This window comes from Meleagris gallopavo, chromosome 21 (assembly GCF_000146605.3).
Source record: "Meleagris gallopavo isolate NT-WF06-2002-E0010 breed Aviagen turkey brand Nicholas breeding stock chromosome 21, Turkey_5.1, whole genome shotgun sequence".
NCBI classification, from domain to species: domain Eukaryota; kingdom Metazoa; phylum Chordata; class Aves; order Galliformes; family Phasianidae; genus Meleagris; species Meleagris gallopavo.
The window spans coordinates 958,565-983,207 of NC_015031.2; the positions used below are offsets into that span (position 1 = coordinate 958,565).

General features: G+C 42.3%; 1 protein-coding gene across 1 annotated transcript; it reads right to left on the minus strand.

Moving 5' to 3' along the window:
- Positions 1–1,383: 1,383 nt before the first annotated feature.
- On the minus strand, positions 1,384–24,628 carry LOC100549590 (merlin-like). Its single transcript, XM_003211731.4, has 18 exons — positions 23,556–24,628; positions 19,189–19,313; positions 17,705–17,830; positions 17,215–17,337; positions 12,911–12,994; positions 12,316–12,384; positions 12,013–12,095; positions 10,940–11,015; positions 10,363–10,500; positions 8,558–8,632; positions 7,583–7,696; positions 7,023–7,145; positions 6,367–6,584; positions 6,076–6,178; positions 5,199–5,326; positions 4,475–4,625; positions 3,850–4,059; positions 1,384–2,887 (listed from the first exon to the last, which is right to left on the minus strand). Exons 2-18 carry the CDS (start codon positions 19,276–19,278, stop codon positions 2,852–2,854), a joined length of 1,947 nt encoding a protein of 648 aa, XP_003211779.2. The 5' UTR covers positions 19,279–19,313; positions 23,556–24,628; the 3' UTR covers positions 1,384–2,851.
- Positions 24,629–24,643: the final 15 nt, after the last annotated feature.

Here is a 24,643-nt window from a genome sequence, read left to right on the forward strand (position 1 = left end):
ATACCCACGGGACTAAGCTGTGTGTGTAATAATCGCTCCTCAGACTATAGCACTTACACATTTTGAATTCCAATCAAAAATTATAACAGGTTAAACTCCAGGAAGAGAACAACAGGAAGCTCAGGTTGGTGTGGGAACATAGAAATAGGCAGACATTGTCAAACAGTAATGTAGAGCCTCCTAGCCCGGTTGTTCCGAGCTGATGAAGAGCACATCTGAACAGGCTGCACTTCAGCACCATCTGCTGCCTGCAGGTCCACAGACCATCACCACAATCAGCTCCATCTCCAGCCCCAATCATTCAAAGCTGCTGGCAGCATCACCCGATGAACACCTTGCTCTTCTGGATGACAAATCCTGCAGTGACTGATCAGAACAGCGTATCTTTGTTGTCCACTTTGCTTTGGGGGAATTCAGGGCTCACACTTCTCACTTTCTCCAAGTGAAGGAAAACCCCACACTCTCAACACAGCTGTCATTGTTTGATGAAGCAGCCAACACTACTAGTGAGCATGAGCATCAGAAGCACCGATATCCAAGTATAATCACTCAAGTATCTACTCAGGTTTTAAGCAAACTTCTCTTTGCAGTGCCTTCCCAGCAACAGACCAGTACACCTACATTCACCTGGTTTTCTGCAATAATTTCTTGCCTTTTTGTTAATCACCTTTCAGACGTCTGCACAGGTACATGGTGCTGCAGAAGAGCAATTGCACAGAAAGAATACCTCTAAGCCCACAGGCTGAGAACAACTTGTGCAGATAGTCTTCCTTTCAATCTGGCAGCAGCGGGACTCTGTCCTCCCTTGCATTGTGGCACACAGGATTTTTACCAATTGAGTCCAAAGAAATGAATAAAACATGGCTGCGGAGCATTTCACTTTCCTCCTGCCTCATCCCATGAAGCAGCTCAAATATGACAGAGAAAGGAAGGGTAAGGGTATAAGCTTTTTTATTTACATCGGGACATAAAAGAGGAAACTGGAGGACAGGGAAGTCCCAGCGCTCTTCACCCCATTCCTCTCCCCATGCAAGAGTTGAGAAAGACAAGTCCAGAACTGCTTTTTATTCTTTTCCACTAAGACTGTTTCCTATCCCATCACTGTCCGTTTCTGGCCAATGCCACCAGCCCAACACTGGGGCTTTCACAGCATCTGCCTCTGCCCCTTGTGTCTTCTCCATCTCATGTGGAAGGCTTTTCCCCAAATCAATCAGAAATTATGTATGCAATAACCTGTAAAAATATCAGAGCCATGAAGAGATTTAGACTGGATATAAGGACGAACTTGTTTACAGAAAGGGCAGAGAGGCCCTGCCCAGGGCTGTGATGGGGGGCCCCATCCCTGCAGACCCCCAGGGTCAGGCTGGAGGGGCTCTGAGCACCGATGGAGCTGTGGGTGTCCCTGTGCACTGCAGGGAATGGGACCAGATGGCCTTTAAGGGCCCTTCCAACTCAAACCACTCTAAGCTTCCCATCACTCTTCCCTCCTCCTGCCAGCAGCAGCAGCCACTCTTAAGGCTAGCAGAAAAGACAGCAGGACAGGGTTGCAGATAGCAGTTATGTGTATCTTGCCATGTAACTGTCATGACTGTTAGAAGTCTGAGCAGAGAGCTGGCTACAGATGCTATCCCCCACTCCCCCACTGTGCTCAGCTTGTTGTAGATGTATACAGAGGGGATTTGCATGTTTGTTCTTGCAAGTTGCCTTGTTAATGCTGTTGCAATATTGACACACCACTCAGTTCAAAGCTGTTACCAGCAAGTGAAAATTGAAGCTTTTTATTTCATGTATTTTCTCTAGTCTTAGCTTTTGGAACTAGATATTTACCATTAGCATCTATTTTTTACACCATGTCTCACATGCTCAACTGTGCTACTACGTTAGCTACAGCTGCGTATCGCCTGCTTCCCCACAGTCCTCAGACTGAAGATTTATTGGTGAAAGAGACACTTAAGCACACACAAAATGAGAAAATATGAGCAGGTTTTCCTAATAAGGCAGACATTTTGCTGCATGCACCTCTCCATCAGAAGCAAGTCCAACTTTAGCAGACATCACTGACATCTTTTGTCTTTGTCTCGTTTGGAAGCTGTGTCACACCGAACTGGGAAACAAGTTAATGTATGCAAAGTTTGCTGAAGCGGGAAGCAACAGAAAGTGTTCAATCTAGTTGGAAATGTAGAGAGAACAGAAGCTTTGCATTCCAAACAATGGATTCCCCCAGGAACTAGAGGTATTTGAAGATGTCCAATTCTACATCTGGAATTACACACTGAGATTTCTCACAGAGAAATGAAAATCAATTAAGTGAACAGAGAAACATTTGGGAAAGAAAAGGAAAATATTTGGCCTGCAAACACTACAAGGTTGAGTAGTTCTGTAAGAGTCATGTCCCATGGACAGGACCCAAACCAGAATTAATCTATTGTGGATGAACACCAAGCTGATGGACAATTTTTCTTCTCATCCCAAATGTCTCCCTGACACCTAGCATCCCTTCTACACAAAAAGAACCATCTTGGTAAGTCAGTGTGTAGAATTACCTAGGGGAGGAAGGCTTAGAAGTATAAAGTGTTTTATCAAAAGTGCATTAAAAAGTAAACAATGCTCCTTTGGGTGTATGGTTACCACTGTACCCAAAGCCATGAGCCATTTTACACTGGCAGTTTTAGTGCTCCCAGCTCATGCGACCTGCTTGGAAGCCAAATGGCACTGCTACCTATAGAACCACATCTCTATGCTGATGGCTGTCAGGAGACAGAGCTGCACCAGTGTTCTCATGTGGGTGCATTTTGTGGCAGCCAAACAGATGCCATCAGGTTCCACCAGTCTGGTAAGGAAACGAGGCTCTTCAAATGTAGATCACATCTGAGTCATGCTGCTGAACCTACATGCAAAGCAAATGGGAAAAATTAGTTCCCCTCTGAACTCCTACTGAAACAAAACCTACTTTGCCTTGGTCCAATTTTTCCTTTTATCTGACCAGAGTCCTTTACAAGATGCCTTCTGATGGCTTTATCTTCCCTCTTGAAACAGATCTATTTGCCTTAGCCTTGCGTGGGGTCAGGTTAGTCTTAAAACATTTGTTTGTTATTTGCAATAGAAAGAACAGCTTTCTCAGTTGTTGCTACACTGATCTGTTTTCCTTCTAGTTTTAAGCACACAACCCCAAAGGTTCAGATCTTGAAGGTTATATGCTACAACCTCTAATTGATCCTGAGAACCCCCAGTTTTGTTTATTAAAAAACATCAGGGTTTCTTTACTCCCAATATTTCACACAATTAGCATTGCCGGGAGAAAGCTGACTTCTTTCCAGTTGCACAGGACTGTACATTCCTACAGTTCTTCTTGAACACACTGCAACTATTCTTCACTCCAGCCAAGAAGAAAAATGGGTTGACTTTATTCTGTAAGACCAAATTCATTATTTCTATGGGACTCTTGTTCTAAGTTCTCTCAGAGCACATCCTCATTTCCAAGCCTGGCTGATATAAATAAAATTTAACAAATTCTACTGCACATGGACATCGCTTTCATTTACCAAGACTTAAAATTTTGTATTCCAGCTTTGATTATAAGGGAGAAAAAACAGGTGGCCTTGAAGTTATAGAGTGGTGCTTCACCGAAGGACCTCCACACTTGTGGAACAGCCATGCTTTGTGACCTGTTGTTTGAGAGGCAGAGAGAGTCCCATTTGTGGAACTGTTTGTGGTCAGACTTGATGATCTTGAAGGTGTTTTCCAACCTGAGCAATTCTATGATTCTATGATTCTATAAAGCCAACCACACTTTACTACTCTGAACTCTAAACCTCTGATCAATATTTGGGAATTTTCGTATCTGCTTACCTTTACAATCTGTTTTCTGGTTCCTGTGCCCACACTGTTGGCAATCAAGGAATTGGTTTGAAAAGATGACTTTTGCACTGGCACCGTGTGTTGGATTTTGTTGGTACAAGGCCAGCTGCTTGTAGGATTTAACGAGTAAGCAGGGAAAGGCCCATGAAGATTTATATCTGATGAATCGCCAGTTTCAAAGGTTTTCATCCACGATGGGATCTTTAAAAGAAAAGAGCACGTGGAAATTTAATGCCCTCTCTACATCAACATTTATTAAGCCAAAAAGAACATAAAATGCATTGCCAGAGAATATAGGTCATCCTCCCTCAGTTTTTCCATCCTCCCTTCTCTTTGAAACAATTTACTCAGGGTCACTTTTATTATATATATGGAACAACATGGGAAAGCAAAGACAGCCCTTATCCTTGCCCTGGTTCAGGAAGTGTGTTTGTGTATAAAACAAGAAGCTTCTGACCAAAATCTGAGTTTAGTTCTTTGCTGCTCGAATTAAAAAGAAAGCCAAGACTTTTACAACAGATTAATAGCAGCCACAAAGCACATGAATGAGAATGTGATGCAAACCACAAGAGACTACACTATGCTTAAAGAAGTGGCAGGAATTTAGGTTACATACATTTCCTAAGGAGCGATCCAAGGATCCCAATACTTCATTCCAGTGAGAGTAAAGCCCAGACTGTTTTTCTTCTAGTTTCAAAGCATGAATTTCAGACTTCAGTTCTTTCAGTCGATCTTCAAATTTTTTGCTCTTTTCTAAGTAATCTAGCCTGTAGGCCACACATCAGAGACAAAAAACTTACTAGCACAACAAAGCTCAATAATGAGATAAGAAGGGGAGGAGATCTTTGCTTAATTTTGCCTATATATATATATATAAGTCTGTTACATGTCAGCCTCACTTCTCTGCTCCAGTGAGAAGGAAGTTCACTTCAACCCCTCAGTATTCACTTTCTAACCAAGAATTTCCCTCTAGACCAAGAGGAAAAGCCTGTGAATCACACCAATACCACAATCTAACACTAGAGGGAAACTTCTGTCCTCTAATTTGCTGTTACTCAAACAAACTACTTTGTGCTTGACATAATAGTCTTTAAGACAAGAGGGTTCTGGACCTGTCATGATTTGATGCCACCATGAAACTCTTTCTGTGTGTAAAACAGCAAGTCTTACACAGACATAACCTGCACCAGTTCAGTAAAAGACCTCCAGTCATACCTACAACAAGAAGACTGTCCTGAGGTGTTAAGGATATGACCTGCTGATTCCCAAAGAATTTTTCTTTTCTGTACTTTCCACAGTTAATATATTCTTCTTTATTTACACCACAAGCATACTGATACCTCTCTCGCTCTATCTCAAAGGACAGTCTCTTGAGGTCAATGTCCTTCAAATCCAGCTTGATGGACCCTTTGTCAAAGTTGGCATCTCTGGTGTCAGTTGGCAAGTAGTGTGGGTACTTGACCATGTGCTGAAAGAGCCAAAACAAGCACTGTTGGTAAGATCTGACTTTGGATTTCTCACCAGCTTCTTCAAGAGTGCCGTGCTGAGCCATTCCGTGAAGTACCATGGGTTATGAGAAACAAATGTTCCTGAAGCCCTTTCCATCTACCTGAGTGGCCCCACATGAACTGCCACAGTCCACAAGCCAGATCCAAATGCAGAGAAATATCTGGACTGCAGTGTTTCTTATTTCTAGCTCAGAATGGGAATTCATTCTCAGCAGGAGTGAAGCAGATCAACTAGGGGCACACAGCCCTAGCATTACCTTCTTGCTTTGCCTGAAGACACTCACGTGCAATTCACATGTCAGGACAACACAGCTGGCTCAGTACAACCACTTCACAACATACTGCCTGACTGAGATGGCACAGAGTCAGCATCAGGCACGAATGCAGGCAAGACCATCTCTGCTTCCCAGTTACAAACAACACCTGGTTGTTAATAACTGGTTTTGGTTTTGTTTGGTTCAGTTTTTGTTGGTATTGGTTTTGCTTTTTAATATTTGTCTCGTCTTCCAGACGAGTCTTCCAGACTCAATGCACTGAACAAATATAACTTCAATTGCAGCTACACTGTGTTCAATCAGCAGCTGGTCCTGTAGGTGTTTGTCCCACAGCTAGATGGAACGTGACACAGCCTACTTTGATGAGGCTACAAACATGCAATCAATATCTGATTATCTCCCAAGATAAAGTGGTGCCCAGAACAGAAACTTACAGGATAATTGAGCCTGGTTATGTCCAAGAGTTTTTGCTTTGCTTTCCGTTCAGCCTCTCTGGCTTCATGCAGATCTTGTTTCAGATGCTCCGCTTCCTTGGCTCTGCAAAACAAGTATTCTGACATGAATCGTTGGTGATTTTCAGTATAGAGACAGAGCACAACAGACCTTGGGAAAAGTCCCTCCCTGCTGCACTCTCACCCCCACACTCCTGATTTGACTAAAATAGCACTCCCTCCATTTAGGCAACTCAGGAGGGACCACACAATTCCAACTCGAGCAAATCTAACCTCCGGTCAGACTCCTTCACCAGCTTCACTGCTATCAATTCTGCCTCCCGCATCTTTTGCTCCATCAGGCGTTTCTCCTCCTTAGTTTTCAGAGCTGTTATCTCCAACCTCTGTCGCTCTTGCTCTGCTTCTGCAGCATTCTGGGCCAGCAGTTTCGCCTCTTCTTCTGCAATCTGAGCTTTCTCAGCCAGCAGCTCTGCAGCTTCCTGGGATCGAAGCTAAGAGGAAACAATTTGTTGTAGTTACCTTGCCTAGCATCTTCAATTTCATCCTTGAAGTCAATCAGGAAGAAGATGTTTTTGTCAACAGGTCAAGGGATAAAAATGTTAACCCTTAAAGTAAAAACAGTTGAACGGTTTGGTATTACTCCACTGCTCCAGAATCTCTTATCTTCTGTCCTGCCTCTCATCTCTACACAGCAAGGAGACTTGTTCTGAGATGGACAGAGACATCAACCAAAAATTGACAGACGTTGATCCCTTCAGCTGTCAATGCCAAATGCAACATACACCAAGCCCTCTTCTTCCACTTTCAGCCCACAACGTTACTTCCTTCAGAAACTCTCCAGCTTTGTGTAAACCACAACTTCTAGAAAAGAGCTCACAAACCAAGAAAGCCCTTCAAGCACAGGAATATTCAGCTGGCGTTCTACTCACCAGGGCCTCATTGGCCTGCCTGGCTTCGTCTTCCAGCTGGAAAAGTCGCCTTTCCAGCTCTTCTTTGGCTCGCTCAGCTTCTTCTCGGAGCTGCTTCTCTCTGGCCAGCCTTTGATTCTCCATCTGGAAAGAGAAATACCACATTTGTGGGTTTGCAGCAGAGTCGCATCTGGGCCTGAGGCAGCATAAGAAACTAATCTAACGGAGGACGGACTGCTCTCAAGCTGGTGAGCTGACATTCAGCAGAGATGCAGTGCTGAAGCTACTTACACTTTCAGCAGAAATGAACTCCACTAACTGGTAACACCAGTTATTTCAGACTGCTGGGAGAATGCTTGGATCGATCTGCTGTGTACCTCAAACCTTTCTGATCACCTAGTTTGTTTCACAAACATCACTTACATCTTCAGATGCTGCATACACACACAGAGCTGTTCCCACGCTTAATTCTTCTGTGTTTTTTCACCTCCTACACAGATATTGATGCAATGTATGGACAGCGAGGGCACCAGCTGGAATAATAATCAGCATTTTCAGTAACAGAGGAGCAGAAAATGTACCTTTTTTCTGGCCTTTTCTTCCCTAGCTTGTGCTTTCATTTGCTGAATTTCTATTGAATCCACTTTTCTTCTCCTCATAAATAGGTCGTGGTTTCCAATGCACAACTGCAGAATCTGGATCAAAAAGAAAAGAAAATGTGACTGTGACATAATTGTACCCCATCCAGGGGGAAAAAGAGCCCCACAGCAGCCTGACAGGACAGAATCTGACATTTCTCACTCCAGCACAAGCGCTGACAGTTGCTTCCCTTCCAAAGAAAGTGACATCCAGGGCAGGCTGATACCTAGATTTGCAATAGTTTAGACAAGTTCATAACAGCTTGAGGGGCTCTCTTTCCATCCTTCATCCCTGTCTGGTTTCAGCTTCCTGAAAAAGAACAGGCAATGGGTCCAGGCCAAGAGATAGCTGTGTGGGAACGGTCACCTGTGATGGCCCCTCCAGAAGCTCAATGAGAAATGGTCCAGCCACTCTGGCTGTGCTAGGAAGCAGCCAGGGATGACAGAATGAACCAGCTGATTAGGACTCTCTCCTTGTTGCTTCTCTCAGAAATAGAGATGCAGAAGTCAATTAAGTACCCACCAGGAGTCAGATAGGCCGATGCTGCAGTGGTTTTTGCCCCTTTCATAGAACCACAAAGGTTGGAAAAGACCTCTAAGATCCCCAAGTCCAACCATCAACCCATCCCCACCCATGCCCACTAAACATCCCTCAGTGCCACATGTACTACACCCCTTACCCCCCCCTTCCTTTACCTGCATTTCCCTTTGCAATTTGGGCCTTCCTTCGTATCTCACTTTTCACCCAACACCTTCTCTGCCAACACAGAGAGAAGACAACCATACACACCCTGCCTTCCCAGACAGAAGAATCCTATGGAAAACATGTGCTGAAATTCAATGCTCCCTGGCCTCTGCACAGGTTTACAAGCTCAGTATTGCCAGCCCAGTTTTAGAGGAGGAAAACAGGACACTTACCAATTTGTTTACCTTGAGCTGAGAGGAAAAGAACTTGAAGACTTCTGCTTTTTTGTCAAGAGGTTTAATGGTTAACTGTTCAGATAGAAGGGAAAAAAAATGAGAGGAAGCAGTGAAAAGGAGGAAAAACAAAGCTGAAGCTATTAATACTAATGCAAACTTTTGCCCATCTCCATTTCTCTCCAGGGAAGCAGTGATTTATGCCACAAACACAGGGAGAGTGATTCCAAGTGCTTTGCTCACAAGAATCAGAACCAGGGCTGCTCTCTTTATACAGGCATTTTGGAAGATAAAGCCTCCCACAGAGCCACATCTGATGCCAGTTTGGATGATATTTTTCATAATAGTACCACCTGTGCCTTGCAAACTGTACTGAGAACACTGGAACACACACTGGCTAACAGGAAAAACAGAATGCATTGCTAGGAATCTGACTTCTGGGTATAAAGTAAGGCAGATGTCAAACCCCAATCTGAATCCCAACCATTTCAGGTGCAAACAAAGCATATCACAAAGGCCTGAAGGATTTGTTCTTCTGACCATGAGATAGCAGTACTAGAGCTCCTGCTTTCTCACATTTTCACTCGTATCTCCCAAGCTGTTTCCAGAAGAGATAAAAGGTTTTTCACGCCGCCAGGTCAGTGTGCGCTGTTTTACTTTGCATGCTGCGCTGGGTTTGGCTGCATAATAAAAAACAGCCCCATTCTTTAAGATCCTTCTCTCTGTGACTCATGAGTTAGCACTCTATTCCTGTAATTCATTTGCAATGCAGCGTATAATTTCAAGCCCTCTGAGTCACCAAGATCTTAACGTACTACAGCTCGTTTCAGCCTGCAGGTAACAACTGATGGAGTGCTCTGCCTTGCAAGGAGCAGGGCTGTGAACGGGGTAACAAATAACGCAGAGCTTTAACAGAGGGCTGCCCAATTCCCCAACAATAGGAAGTTATTCACAGACCAGAGGGGAAATTTAAAGTCGAGGAAATGAAATTCTTCAAAGATAGAGCTCTCCTGTAGGCTGCTTTGCCTGTTTTATGCACGCATCAGTCCGGACAGCAGATCTCATCCTGTTTTTTTGAGTTGTTGTTTTGTTTTTCAGGAGGCCCAAAGAAAGAAAGAAAAAGACCATGCTGTCCTTTGGCTGGCAAATTCCAGGTATGCTGGTGCTGATGTGAATTTCAGGTTTTGTTTTTCTGATTACAGCCTTCCATGTAGCCACACGGTTTGAAAGAACTCCAAATTTCACTCATTTCCCACCATGCTTTCTACAAGTAGAAGATGGGCTCTGAAATCTCAGTGGAATTGTAATGGAAGGGCAGTGCTGAAGGCTGAAACCATGCACTGATAAACTGGAAAAATTCAGGCAGAGAAACGTGTACATCTCCCTGCATGCCTCCGCTTGCCAGTGTGCTTCAGACCTCATTTACAGGGATAACTTCAGCATGCAAAAATGGCATTATGTCTTTATGGATCATCTAATCCCCACTGAGATAACTGAAGTCAGCCACGGTGACATTCATATCTATCTTTTATGGAGACCAACTTGTTTTGCAAAGGACAAGCAGCAGGGAAGGAACCAGAAAAGTGGGCTCTCTCTAGAGAGCTGAGAGCAGCCCTGGGCTCTTCGGGGAACTGAGATTACGCAGCACATCACAAGGACAAGTCTGTTAGTTTTCGTAACAAAGCTCCCTAGGATTTTCCCCCTCCCCCAAATTATTTAAACAGAGACTGCTTTCAGCCTGTTCCAAGAATCCCAGTCCACACCCTCACCCATATTAAAAGAATAATATATCAGATCCAGCCTACCTCCTTCTCACTATAGGAAATGTTTCTGATAGCACTCCACTCAAACGATTTATTTGGAGAGAACCTGTTATTAATGCTGTAGATATGAATACCTTTGGCATCAACTCCGAGCAGGAGATCAGTATGGTTTTTATTTTGCTGAAAAACAACAGATATTAATAAGCACTCCTTCTGGTGACATTAACAACCACAGAAAAGAACCACGCTTTTCTAATACACCCATATTTATTTTTATTTTTAGGAAATGACTGTTTCTACAATACAGATGATGAACGCTGCCACTTTTAGCCAAATCCAATTGAATAAAGCAGCTCAAACCTTGTTTATTTCTCCTTCTTCCCATTACACACTCAGAGTTATTCAAGAACTTAGTGCAATCACAGAGCAGAACCTTTGCTGTTGTATCCACCTACTCTATCAGCAGGCAAGCAAATCAAATGAAGACAATCGCTACACAGCCTCCCTACAGCAGAGAACAGCAGAACTCGGGAATCCCAGCTCCAGACTCCCTGAAGGATTTTAGAACAGCACTACCATCACCTACAGCAATTGCAAACTGCTCAAATACAGCACTTACAGCAATAGGAAAATAATTGACACCGTACATTTCCAAGTCTTGGGCAATTTTCAGGTAGTTCATCTCAGCTTCATCCCTAGAGAATAAGGCGATGATTACACTTGTGTCCAATCTTTCTGTCCTAACTGACAGTATATTTCCCACTTCAAAAAAGAACAGCAATTCTAGTCCTTTGTACTTTCTTTAATTTCACTGTCTTACTCTCAACAGAAAAGGGATAATAAAAACACCATCTCTACAGAAGACAAAGCTGTATCTATTTTGATCTGAGTCACATATAGTGCAGTCTTTACTAAAATTCAAGTCCAGTCTTATCCTTGTGGGTTAGTTTTGCCACTCCAGCATCATCACTTGGTAGTCCTCCTCTACCACTGCTTTCCTTATATTCCCTTCGGGAAGCAAAGCTGGTTGAGAAATTCTAAACAGTGCTTTGGGCAGAGTCCAAAGGAGCTAAGCCTCTCCACTCACTGTAGTTCTCCCTCCAAAGTGAGGCATCAAGTCTTCAGGAAAATATTCAGGAAAGATAGTGCTAATCTAGAAGAGCCAACGAAAAACTGAACTGAAATAATAGGACAGGCTGCCTCTGGTGCCAGTAGCTCCCACCTCATGTTTAATTGAATTTCCAGGTACTCTGAATGTGCTAGAAGCAGCTGAACATCCACATGGAGTAGCACCAAAATTCAGTCCTGGAACTATGGCTCGATGCCCGTAGTGCTGTGGTACCCTCCTAAGTATGCTGACACCTTTTTGAATCATCATTTTTATTACTGTTATTATTTATTTTACAAGGTATAAAATACATCAGATTTTAGATTCTTAGGTTGTGAAGCTCTGTGAAAGCTCTCAGCTTCAAAGCTAGTCCAGTTTACAAGCACATGGTGCCCTATGTGCAATGATACTTTTACCCTGGGGGAATGGATTTTTTCCCCTTTCTTAAGAAGCAAGGCTCCTAGCAGCATAGCCTGCAACCCAGTATCTCTTTGCTCAGTTACAAAAACCAAATTTCACTGAAGGCTTCAAAGAAGTCATTACTGATCAATACAGGATTTCCAAAAAATGAAATTATTCCATACCTGGCAATACCCCTATGCTCAGCATACCAAGCAGTAATCTTTTCTTCCCACATCTCTGCTGTCAGCTGATATTGCCTGAGGACCTACGGAGGAAGGAAGGAGGCAGATTTCCTTTTGGAGACACAAATACATGTGCTGCCTCCCCCAGGCATTGTGAATGCAGCAGTGAGTTCACAGCTCAGCCATTTCGCCACATTCAAGGCAAACAATCAGTTCCTATTGCTCTAGTTAGACCCAAAGCTGCACCTGCTCCACAGCAAAGGGGAGATGCAGATTTTGGTTCTATACATAATACAGACTTACCCTTTTGGGTAAAAGTTCATCATGGGCAAGAAAGCCTGGCTCGTGAAAGTTTGGGTCGTAGTCACCATACTGTCCCAAGGGAAAAGAAAAAAGACACTTCAGCTTGTTAGGTACAGAATGCTGAAGAACTTGACGGCTGCAGTTTGATGACACAGAGTTTGGTTTGGTTGTCCCATACAGTGTGAGGACAAGAAAACAGGCTCCCCTCCCCACCATGGGCTCTTGGTGACACAAAGGTAACTACGCTCTGAAAGATGCTAAAGAATACTGCCCTGCCACTGCTTGTGATAGCAGCATCTCTGAATCCATAGACATTTTTATGACAGGGGATAACTCCAACTGGGAGAAAAATTATATGAAAATGCTAGATCGAAAGAAATCCCAGAAAACTATGAAAGCATAGCATAAAACAGCAAACTAATTTCTTCTCCAAATCCTTGTAATGGTAATCTAATGGCATCTATTGCTTTTTTTCCCAGCAGCAGTTGTGCCTCCCAGCATGACCCAATTTAACAGCAAAGTCTAACACTTGAGCATTTTACATATCACACTCTATATGTGTTTGGCTAAAATATGAGCACAGCTATGCACAAACCTTGGCTTGAACAGCATAAGAAGCCAGTAAAACTGTTGCCTCTGGAGAACAATAGATTTCCTCATCCAGTATCTGTTTCTTAACCTAAATCAGGGAAAAAATAGGAGCAAGTTAAAGAAGCAGCTCAAAGTCAGGGCTTACGTCAGGCTGAAATGAAGTCAGACATGCCCAGACTGTAACTTGGCACCAGCTATCACCATTACGAGATAACAGCAACAATAAAGTGACATTCAGAAACACAGGAAACCTTAGCATTACATTATATATATATATATATATACACACACACACACATATTTAAGACCTTTAGGAAGTTGAAGTGTCTTAATTCCAAGTTCACAGCAATGCCAGTGGGCTATCTCCCACCTTAATGCAGGGAGGCCGTTCCGACTCAGGATATTCAATGATTCTATGAACTGTTATATTTTCAATCACATCGCTCAATTTAGAGTGAGAGGAAAAAGCCTTTCTCATAAATCGGTGGAGGATTTCTTAGGTCTCATGTCATTAAGCTTTTTGCTTTAGTTTCTCCATACAGGTAGAATTGCGGACCTTTCTCATGCTCCCTTTTATTACCAACTCATTACCCAGAATGAAGCTGTAACGATTTTACCTTCAGCACTCAGCAATGATACAGAAGCTACTCAGATATTAAAAACCATCCTACTAAATGTGCTATACCAAGCAGCTATTTGACTTGCCATCTAAAGTAGCATCAAAGGGCTACATAACCATAAGCACAAAAAAGTAGCTTTGCTAGAAAACACATAAAAAGCAGCTTTGCAACACAAAAAATATCCAAGTTTTAGGTCAGAAGGGACCTCTGGATGTCACCTGGCCCAGGCAGGTCCAACCAAATGGGACTGCTAAGGGCTGTGTCCAGCTGCATTTTGTATGGCAACGGACGCATTATACTGAAAAGCATTAGGAGGATCTTTCCAAGCTTCCCAGAAGGACGGAATAAAGGACACCCCACAAAGGGAAAACTGCCTCACAGCGCATTAGATTTATTCAATTACAGCGGTCTATGCACAACATAAATACAGGGCTTATAAATAAAAGCAGTATAAGTGGTAGAGAGTCTGTTAGCTTTCTTTTTGTGTAAGTAATCTATGGTGCTAGCGTAATCAGAAGTAACAGTTCATACAAGGTTGCTTGATTTTAAATCCATCGGGTAATTCTACCTGGAAACCCAAAGGAGGAAGAAGAAATTACTCTTCCCAAATCTGCCTCTCAGATATAACATCCTTGGCCCATTAACGAGCACAGAGATAAGAAAATTTTGCATAATGCGCAGTCTTATACATTTCCAAAGAAGAAAAATTACTTGAGATAGTACTGAGTTGCCTTTACAGACACATTTAGGAACTGGAGGTACCGTGAACTGAAATGAACCATCAAGAAAGTTTTTCTTTATATTCAGTCTCTGGTAAGCACAATATATGAACCTGAGTTATAGCAGAGGGAAAATTCTTTCAAAGCTGTTAAAATGGAAAGAATGAAAACACTCCTCTTCCAAATTGGAAAGCTCCAGCATTCATATTCCATGGTGCAAATAATACATTTCAGAATTGAGAACGACTTGAGACAAATCCCCTGCAACCGTCTGGAGGTCTTTTGGTCTGGGGCCGTTTTGTTGTTGGTTTTAATCAATTCTATAAATACAACATCCTTGTAAATGGAGCAAATTATCCAATTGTTAAAGAAAACTTAGCTGCAGAGATTTACATTTATTCACAGATTTGACAAAAAGACATTATGCTGTATTAATATGCAAAATCTGAAACAGGAGAACGGCAATCTGTAGGCATCCAGATGTCAGTACATGTTCTCCTGTTAGCATCCAGGTGTGATCTGAAGTTCTTACAGTCAGGAAACTTTGCAAGTTTCAATTTGTTCCTGTCTTGTTTTTCTACTTTGGAATGAGAAGAATTTGCTAATTGTACATCTGCTAGTCGAGGCAGGTTCAAGGAGAGAAGAGAAAAGTGAAATCAGGATTAAAAGGCTAGGAAAAGAGTTCTGCCCCTCTCATTCCTTTCCAAACTTGGCTTAAAAAACAAATCCCCAAATGGTTAAGGGTTCTAGATGAAGTTTTAATTACTGTATTAACCCCTGGATTAACAGCATTTCCCCATTTCTTCACTAGCGCATCCTCCTCAGGGAACCAGTGTACGTACATTGTTTATTTACAGATGCAGACTGACTTTATTCCATAGTCCAATCTACATGCACAGACACATACTGCTGACAGATACCAGAACAAAGCAACACAGTAGAAGACTGCAACAGCCAGAAAATTCAGAAATTCAGAAGAGAAGCTGGAAGGCACAGATGTTGGGGCAAAAAGCAAGTGACCATACAAAACTCAGTGCCTGTATACCTACTGTTACAGCTGCAGGTAACTGAGGTTACTGCTCTTTAGCCACAGCATGGCTTCCCTCTTCTAGGCTGATGCACCTTTATTTTTATTTTTTTTAATTATTTACTTTATTTATATAGATAACTACCTTTTATGGAGGTCATAGAACACTGAATTTCTGGGATAAAAGGAATGCCAGTGGCAAACAGGAAAGCTGCCTCTGCAAAGCTGTGAGCATCGGTGCATGTATGGGGTTACTGTTATTATTTCTGATGGCTTCTGTTTCATGGAAATTTTTAATTTTGCAAAACCCACCATGGTACTTACAAAGGACAGTTAGGAGGTTCTTGTTTTCTAGTGGTTATGCCTTCTATAGTCTTACACAACAAGACCTCCCAGTAACCACTTGGGCTGTTTTTAGGAGGTTGGGAGTTTTAGTTTCGGAATAGTTTGCAGTCATGAGTCTTGTTCCATCTGCAGTTGATATGGGTAAAAAAACCTTAATGTCCAGTACTGCTTATCACCATTCCTTTCCTCTTCCTCACCTTCACAACTGCCACCATAATTGCTTGTGTAGGCACTCCATAGGTTCATAAGTTAATAGCAGGTCTTTTCAAGACCTTCTTGTTGTGAAAGAACTAGGTTAGGGAACGGTTACTTAAGACCTAAGCAGATCTAAGAGGATGATGACAAGCTTTCAAGACTCTCTTCATTCAACATTAGCTGCAGCCCCAGCAGACCACTTGATGCAGACCTCAAAACAACTCTTAAAGCCAATAAAAAGGAGGGTTTCACTTGATACTAAATCACCATTGACCAGTTAGGGGAGATATCTTAACACAGAATGGCTTGAGTTGGAAGGGATCTTAAAGCCCATCTCGTCCCAACCCCAGTCATGGGCTGGTTGCCCCCCATCAGATCAAGATGCCCAGGGCCCCATCAACCGGGCCTTGTGCACCTCCAGGGATGGGGAACCCACAGCTCTTTGGGAAAACCTGGTGAAATTCAGTCCCAGACTGACAACTGGAGGCAGTACTCTGTAAGCGTAGAAGTCTAGTAAAAATCTGCTTTGTGTCACTAATTTGTGTAACTGATCTGCTTTTACTTATCCCATTTGAAACCTTATCAGTGTACAGAATAAACATCTCCAAAATGTTTGGTTTTGCAGCCTTCTCTCCATTAGCTTCAAAAACAAAGTCCTCCAGGCAGTCCAGCCTAGAATGGACTTTTTCCTATTTTGAATAAAGACTACTAGAAGTTAAACAAGTATGAAGCATCAAGATGTGGAATTGGCACCAAAGTTGCTAAGTCACAGCCTGAACCAGTGATTGAGCACCTGGTGGGAAGGCAGGGCCAACCCAGGGGAGCTCAGGTGCAAGCAATTCACCTGAGTGACTGGAAGGCATGGAGCCAGGATCCACCCCTTCCCAGACCTCATTTAAGGGTTGGCAGTGGTGGTGAAGTGATCTTGGTGGAGATTCCTGTATACCTGAGGCCTTCTGAAGGTAAGCAGCTTTTTTCCTTCATTTCTATATCTGTGGTTGCTGTATTTGGGTTTGTTCTCGTTTGCAGTAGCCAAAGACTTTGCTACCCCACTATTATGGTGGCACTTTCCATCCCATTATAGCACTGCAGTGTAGAAAGTTGTTTACACAGAACTGCAGGTCCCAGTAATTTAACTCCCATTCTCTGGCACAAACAGTAAGAAACCATTATGAGAACAAAAACCCTTGCAGAAGTCAAACACTTAGCTTACCAGAATGTAAAACCATAGTGTCTAGGAGAGATGTTTGTATTTCATAAAAATGAGGTATTTACAGAGACGATGATACGACTGAAACCAGCAGAGTCATTCTGAGATTAAGAGCAGCCAACAAAATCAAAGATAATACAAAGGGACTAGGATGAACATAGAAGGATTTCAAGGCTTAAAAACATTCCTGACCTGAAGAAAGAACAAATGCTGGGTAATTTCCTGTAACAGCTCCTCTTCTACCTTCTCTGGGTAGAATTTAGCCAAAAAATGAAAGCTAATTGGGTCTTCCTTAGGGATTTCTTGATCTAAAACCTGTTTAAAGATAAAATCAAAAATCAGCAGCAAAAATAGTACAGAAACATTTCAGAATAACATTATCTGGTTTCTGATTTTGCTCTGTAATGTGATTAATGCAACCTGTTCATAGTTCAGAAGGGCAGGCAATGAAGTAAAGCCTTAATAGTAAGGGCACGTGGTGGTGATTGGTGGGTGACACTTCAGACCAAACTATGTACAAATAGGCTGATTAACACTATGAAATTCAGTCCTAAATCCATATATCATCCAGAATTATGGGTTGTCACTTAACCTGTTCCTTTAGGTCTTGAGCTTAAAAAAGAAAGACAAAGAAGTCCTTCAAGAGCAGAAGATGGCAAGTTACTATTCCTGTTTTGTATACCTTTTTGTCCATCTTTAACCAGGTGCACATTCCCTTCATTGTGTACTGCAAGCCAAAGAACCAAGTCTCCCTTAAGCCAAGTGCTCGGCACACCAGGTCAAACAAATCCTTCCCCTTCCACTTCATCTGGAAGAGAAAAAGAAAATTAAGCAAAACAGATTTATCTTGAACGATCTTGCTGTATTTTAGGCAGGCAAACCAGATTATTATTTCTCTTTTCTCCCAAGAACTGTTATCACATCTTTAGCTTTCCAGTGAAACACACCTAAAACTGCCTACAGCAAAGGCACAATAGCTGTAATGCTCTACTCCTTTTCCTCCACGTGCTCAAAGCTGCAGTCATTTAATCACAGCATCGGGTACTTTATGAGCAGAGGGAATGAGGGTTGTACTGCTGATCTCTGAGGACATGGTGAAGTTTTATTAATATTTGTAAAAATCTTACTCTACATTTTAGACAAATTAGAGAGTCTGGAGAGTCGGTCAGGGGAAATCAAAGGGGCACAGAGCAGAAATGCCAAACAATCAGAGCAAATCTATCTTTCAGACACCTCAGCTATTTCAGTGGCAACGAGCCAAGCCTTTATGCTATTCAGATATAAATGAGCAGGAGCTTGTCTTCTAGGGGTAGGACTTAATGCATAGTTTAGTCTGGATTGTTTTTTAATCTGGTATTTAAAAAAAAAAAGCAACTTAATGGAGGAGATGCAGAATGAGAGTAATTTACTATCCCAGCTATACAGAAAACAAACTTTGATTAAATGTCCCAAAGTACACACACATAGTATCTCACTTTTCACTGAAGAGTCTGCACATCTGTTTCTTCTATCTGGCCACATATTAAAAGATGATTTTGTCTCATCGCATCATCGGTCACTAAACTTAATGGCAAAAAAATAAACTTTTGGGCACTGTTTGGGTGGAAAGCAGGGAATCAACCCAGAAAGAAAGGAGTACTTGGGGAGAAAGGAAAGAGAGCAAAGGAAGGAATATGTCAAGCTGGATTTGTTCACAAGGACTCTGAGCTCTGAACAAAGATTTCCAAATTCTTTATTTTCACAATTCTGTCCGCAAGTATTCTAAATCCATAATTCACAGAAACACACTGCCTGTGATTTATGTGCTCTGTCTGAGTGACCTAATAAACTAAACGGTAAATGCCCCACAAGCCATTCAACTCATTAGAATTGCCAGATCCAATAGACATCAGTTTTCTAACTGCCCCTCTCTAAATACTTGCATATTTTTTGCTTTTGTTGGATGATTAGGAATTAATCTTATTAATGAATCTGATGCAGCCCAACTCATCCATCAATTGAACACTTGCTACATTTGGATTCTTCCATGTTGTTCTACAGTGGTGCTTTCTGCTGTCCAACAATCTGGAGAGCCATAATGAGTAGAATAGTCTTAGTTTCAGTTGGGACAAACAATTCCTCCCAGCTGAAAATGAGATTAAAAGAGTTTCTCATGGGGACTCTTACCTCACAGCTGAACTCCATCTCAGCATCCACTGTTATAATCTTGACTTTAAAAGTCTTTGGTTGTTTCTTCTTCAGGCCTCGGATAGACATATTTATTTTTTTTCAGTTTACAAGGACAGCCACACCTGAAATCAAACATTGCTACATTAAGGGCTAGGAATTCCAGTGACATTTTCATGGCTACATAGGTAAAGGAGGGTGAGAAAAATCTTCCTCAGCAAAGGTTTTTGCTGTATGTACAACTATGCCTTCATACAAAATGCTTCAGTGGAAGCTTTGCTTGTAAACAGAGCTACAGCACACAGCAAAACCTTACTGTATCAAATGCAACTCAATGCTTTTCCATCACTTATGACTCCCTGGGCAACCAATCTACTGAATTCCATCACATTACGAGATCTTAAATCACTGAAATTATACAAATACCAGGAATAAATATATGCAGTGAAATTAAGCTGAATTTACCCGTTTCTCTTGGGCATATAAATGCACAACGATGAAAGCTATTTAGAACAATTTTTTTTCCAGCGGTTTTTCTTCTGAAGTGAAATTAATTCAATTTTGAAGCCGCCTACACAATATCCTTTTGTAAATCTTACATTCTAAATGCAATTGACTACATACCATAAAAAAAAAAACATGCAATTTCTATTGCCATGAGGGGTTTGTGGATACCAGGCAAACCAAATGCTGAAAGTTGGGGTTAAATGATAGTAGGAATCAGCACTGTGCAATCCTCAGGGGGCTATATTTGAGCACAAGAAGTCAGCCTGTAAAATTTTTCTTTTTTTTTTAAAGAAAAGCTTTATAAAATTAACAGCTCAGACTCACACAACCCAGTAAGTACCTGTGAATTATATAGGTCAGGAAGAGACTGAGGCATTACTGGTTTCCTACAGTGTAAGGCTACTCTAGCATGGCAGACTTCCAATCTCTCCTTAAGCAATTCCAAAATAAAGGTTTAGGTTTAAACTGGAAAGTTGCATTAATGCCCTCCAGTATTTTATAAAATACCTTGTCCCTTTCTTTTCTTTTGCTGAGCTACAAATTGGCTTGCAAACACATTGAGCATTTTCCACTTACTTTGCATGTGCCCTTTGTCCAAAAATAGCGAAATAGGAGGCAAAGTGGATATAGAAGCTTTTCTTTTTGACTTGCAGGGACAGAACAGATAACTCAGGTACCAAAGCAAACAGATGCCTGCCAGTGCTGAGAGCAAGAACTTGGGACAACTCAGAGTGGAGAAGGAAAGCTCAGGAGGAAATTCATCTTGCTGATACCACTGAGATCAATCTGGGAGTCCTCTCCCTCCACATGGGCCTGTTACAGTTTCTGCTGAGGTCTTCTGCCCAGTCGGGAGCAACACAGTTCAAGAAAGATAATGGGATGACTGTGGAGAGATCCCAAAGTAGGGATTTGAGGGCTAGAAAATAATCTGTAGTAAAATGGAAAGCACTGGTTAGTACCGAGAAGGGACAAATGTCATGAGGTAGGATCATGTCTGTTCTTTGTGACCACAGTGGTTGGCTTAATTAATGCTGCAAGGTGCTAATAGTGCTAGAAAAGGATGATTCACACCGAAAGGCATCAGAACAAGACCCTGTGCTTCAGGGATTGGCATACAGGGGAGAGCTGGACTGGCTGATCTTGGAGGTCTTTTCCAACCTTGGTGATTTTATGATCCTATCATAGAATGGCTTGGGTTGGAAAGGACCTCAAGGATCATGAAGCTCCAACCCCCAGCCTATCCTATGAAGGATATCCAGGAAAATACCAAATCCTTATCCTCAGGGTAAGCCCTTGTCTCCTGGGGGAATGCTTCTTTCAAGGAGAGCAAAACAAATCTCAACTCTGAGTACTGTTCCTCTATAATTCGGGCAACGTCTCAGTGCGTGCTGCTAAGCAGAGCTCAGGTCCTTCTGCTTGGCACATAAAAGTGCTTTCAATTAGAGGGAAAGGAATGTTTTAAAACCACAAAATCACTGTAGGAGTATGGTGTAATGTGACCACAGTAATATTGACAGGGAGAGCATCATGTGGAAACATCCGAACCATCAGTAACTACTCCAGCAAGTACTTGATCTCTAATCTGCAAGCTGCAGCAGAGCTAATAGCACAATTATGTTTTAACCTGTTCCACTCCAAAGCTCTTTCTTGTCCGGTTTTCTTCAAAACCAAAGGATTACTGCAAGTATTTTCATCATTGGAATAGCAGTTAAAGCAGTAGAACTGCAAAACAGTGTGGAATATTGGACAAAAACCCTTCTTCTGCTCACCCAAGAAGAAACCCCAATGGCTGGAGACAAAAAGAGAAGAAACTTCATAACTCATTTCTAGCACATAACGTAAAACGGCCAATTTAGTGAAATAGGAACTTGGAGTTCAGGCCAGTACAGAACATTCTCAAAGAGCTCCATATGGAAAATGCTGAACAGATAGAATTGAACTGCTTCAGAAGAATGCACTTATTTTCTCAAAATACAACAAAAAAAAAACAGAGCCCTTTACTTTGAAGTTCATTCTTTCTTATATAACCTGGTTGAAATGACAATATAATTTGTTCAGTGTTTCCAATAGCTTTTCTTTTTTTCTTTCTTTCCTTTCCAGAGTTTTTATTCCATGGAAAAGTACATTCTGACTCAGTGAAAAGACATTTTTTGAATATCGAATTTTCCCAAGATATGTAAACTGCATTTTAATTGATGGTCCTGCTAAAGAAATAAAAAAGATTTTCACACTAAATAGTGTAAGTGAACATGAGATACTGCCAACATAAGCAAAAACACTTAACAGGATTTTAGAAGAACTTTTGTATAAGAGAAATGATGCCAAATAGGGAGATCTGGATTTGTAGTCTTTTAAGTGCAACCATCTCCAGGTATTTACTAACTATCACAGCTTATAAGTGTGAATTGTGCATAACTTCTTTCAAGACTTGATTTCTGTCACTGAACTGTAGTGATTTGTTTCAGTTGCTGCCAGGGCACCCAACCCTGAGATCCAGAGCAACAAAATGGGGTTGAGCAGAGCATGGTGTAGCTTCCCAAACACAATATTAATCCAATAGGGTTGCCCAAAAGGCAATAAGTTTCCTGTCCAGGCAGAATCTGGGAACAGATAGCAACTGAATATTATGATAGAAACTGAAAGTCTACAGCTTCTTATGGAAGCTACCTATGATAAAAAGCTTTGCTTGATGCGAGGAACAGAACACAGTGATGAGGAATACGATTTGCAGGAAGAAAATGGTCCCAGTGCTGCCTTTCTTCATTTCTGGGGTGACATCCACCAAATCAAGAGGGTTATAGTCTTCCCTTTTCTTCACAGGAAGAAATCAGTGCCTGTGTAAAGCGTGGGGGAAGGAAACTGGGAACACTGAGCAATAGCCAGAATAACTGGCACGGCCACTCTTGCAGTGACTGATGCTTATCTGTATCACAGCACTCACAGGCTGCAGGGTTACACCACTGTACTACACAGCTTATCAAAATGGGAAATAACCCCTGCATCAGCCAGTACTGCCTGTATTCACTGAAAGCAGAAACAAAGCAAATGAAACCAGTACTCCCCAAAAGCTCAATAAATCCCCAAATTCCGTGAAACAGACAGTAAGAAATACCTCAGTGAACATGCTGCAATTAACCTTGCTATAAGTGAGAGTACTATTCCCTTTCAGTTCTGAATTTACAAGGTAAATGGAGAATCTGCAAGGCTCTCCATTGGGTATTTCCCTTCATATGGCACTTGCTCTCAGTGATTGCCTGAAGTATACACATTGTAGTAAGTCAACTTTTAGTGAAAACAGATGCTTTTGTGGCACACACAAAAAGTCAGTATTGCTTTTTAAGGGGAGACCTCATTAGTCCTCTATATACAGGCTAAGAATTAATGGAACCTGTAGTATCCCAGTGTTTCATCCCCAGAAGCAGTCTGTCCTTCTGGTTTCAGCACGTGAACAGGGCAGCAGCTGTACCCTTTGCTAGCAAAGCCCACACATTGAAACAAAAACCCTTGTGAGTGCAATGCAGTATAAAGAAACAAGGCTCAGGAAGCATTTGAAGAGAAACCAACATAAGATGCATCAAGTGCAAAAGTACGTTAACACAGATAAACTCTCCTGTCATTGCTGAAGCACTTACTGCAGCTCTCAGTCGCATGTTCCCCTGTTCATTGGGGTTCTCTCAGTTCTTAAGCTCAGAAATGAATGCAAGCAAACAGAGCACACACACCATAAAGGAAAAGGGAAAGTGTTGTGGGCTTGTTACGGCTGTTAACTCCCGAGTGCATTCCTTGCACTGCCCGTGGAACAGCTTCAGCAAAGAATTCCCTATTTTAAAATGGGTCAGTGCTGTGAGTATTGTTCTTACCTCTCAACCAGAAAGAAGTTATCTCAAGGTGCCAGTTGGAACCAGATCCACTTCACAGATCATCTTCTGAGTGAAGAAAAGAATATTTAGCCCAGAATCCCTTATTTCTCGGACATCAATATCCAGCTCTCACACGCTGCTGCTGAAAATAAAATCCAGGACCAACTCTTAAAGCTGATCTCCTTCCCTTTGTTTCCCACGGAGTGCAGCATGTTAGCGCCCTCTGAAAAATCAAAGAATCGCTTTCCCAGGTGATACGAAAGGCTCTTAACCATTTCCTGCCTGTGCCAGCAAAACTCCTCCCTGCTCTGCTGTAATTCAAGCAATAAGGCACTCCAGCAGGGGCAGCCCGGGAGCCTCAACTGTAAGAACCATAATAAACTCCCAAATAACTCTCCGGACAGCATTGGATCCAGTGATTTCAGAGCCTGCAGCCATACAAAGCAGCCGTCTTCACTGCCCTCTGCCAGTGGTGACAGAGGATGGCACAACAAAGCCTGGGAAGTGGGCAGCAGCCCAAATGCAGGTGATAAAGACTTAAAAGAACGGGGAAAAAATAGAAAGATAGCCTGTGTGTAGGCAAGGAGCTGCCAGGAGCACATTGCCTCAAACTAAGGGCACAGCCAAGCTTTTTCCAGTGTTACGTTTGTAGAATGGGTATTTATTAACCACTGATTTTACAGATCTAAGCTGAACTTCTAACACAATGGCATAACCACCACCAACCATCCAGGTCTCAATTCAGGTGGTTCACTTATTGACATGGAAAATCCCCAACTTTGAGATATGGAGCACGGCCAGGGAAGGCAAACGGGGCTGTGCAGGGTTTGGAACACGGTGCTGCGAGGAGGAGCTGAGGGATCTGGGATGGTTCAGTCTGGAGAAGAGGAGGGAGCTCGGGGGAGACATCAACACTCCACAACTCCCCAAAACGAGGTGGTGGGATCAGCCTCTGCTCCCAGGTAACAGCAGTGCGACAGGAGAGGATGGCCTCGCACTGCCCCAGGAGTGGGGTAATAAGAAAAATTTATTCTCCAAAAGAGCGATGGTGTACGCGAACAAGCCGCCCGTAAAGGCGGTACATCCGC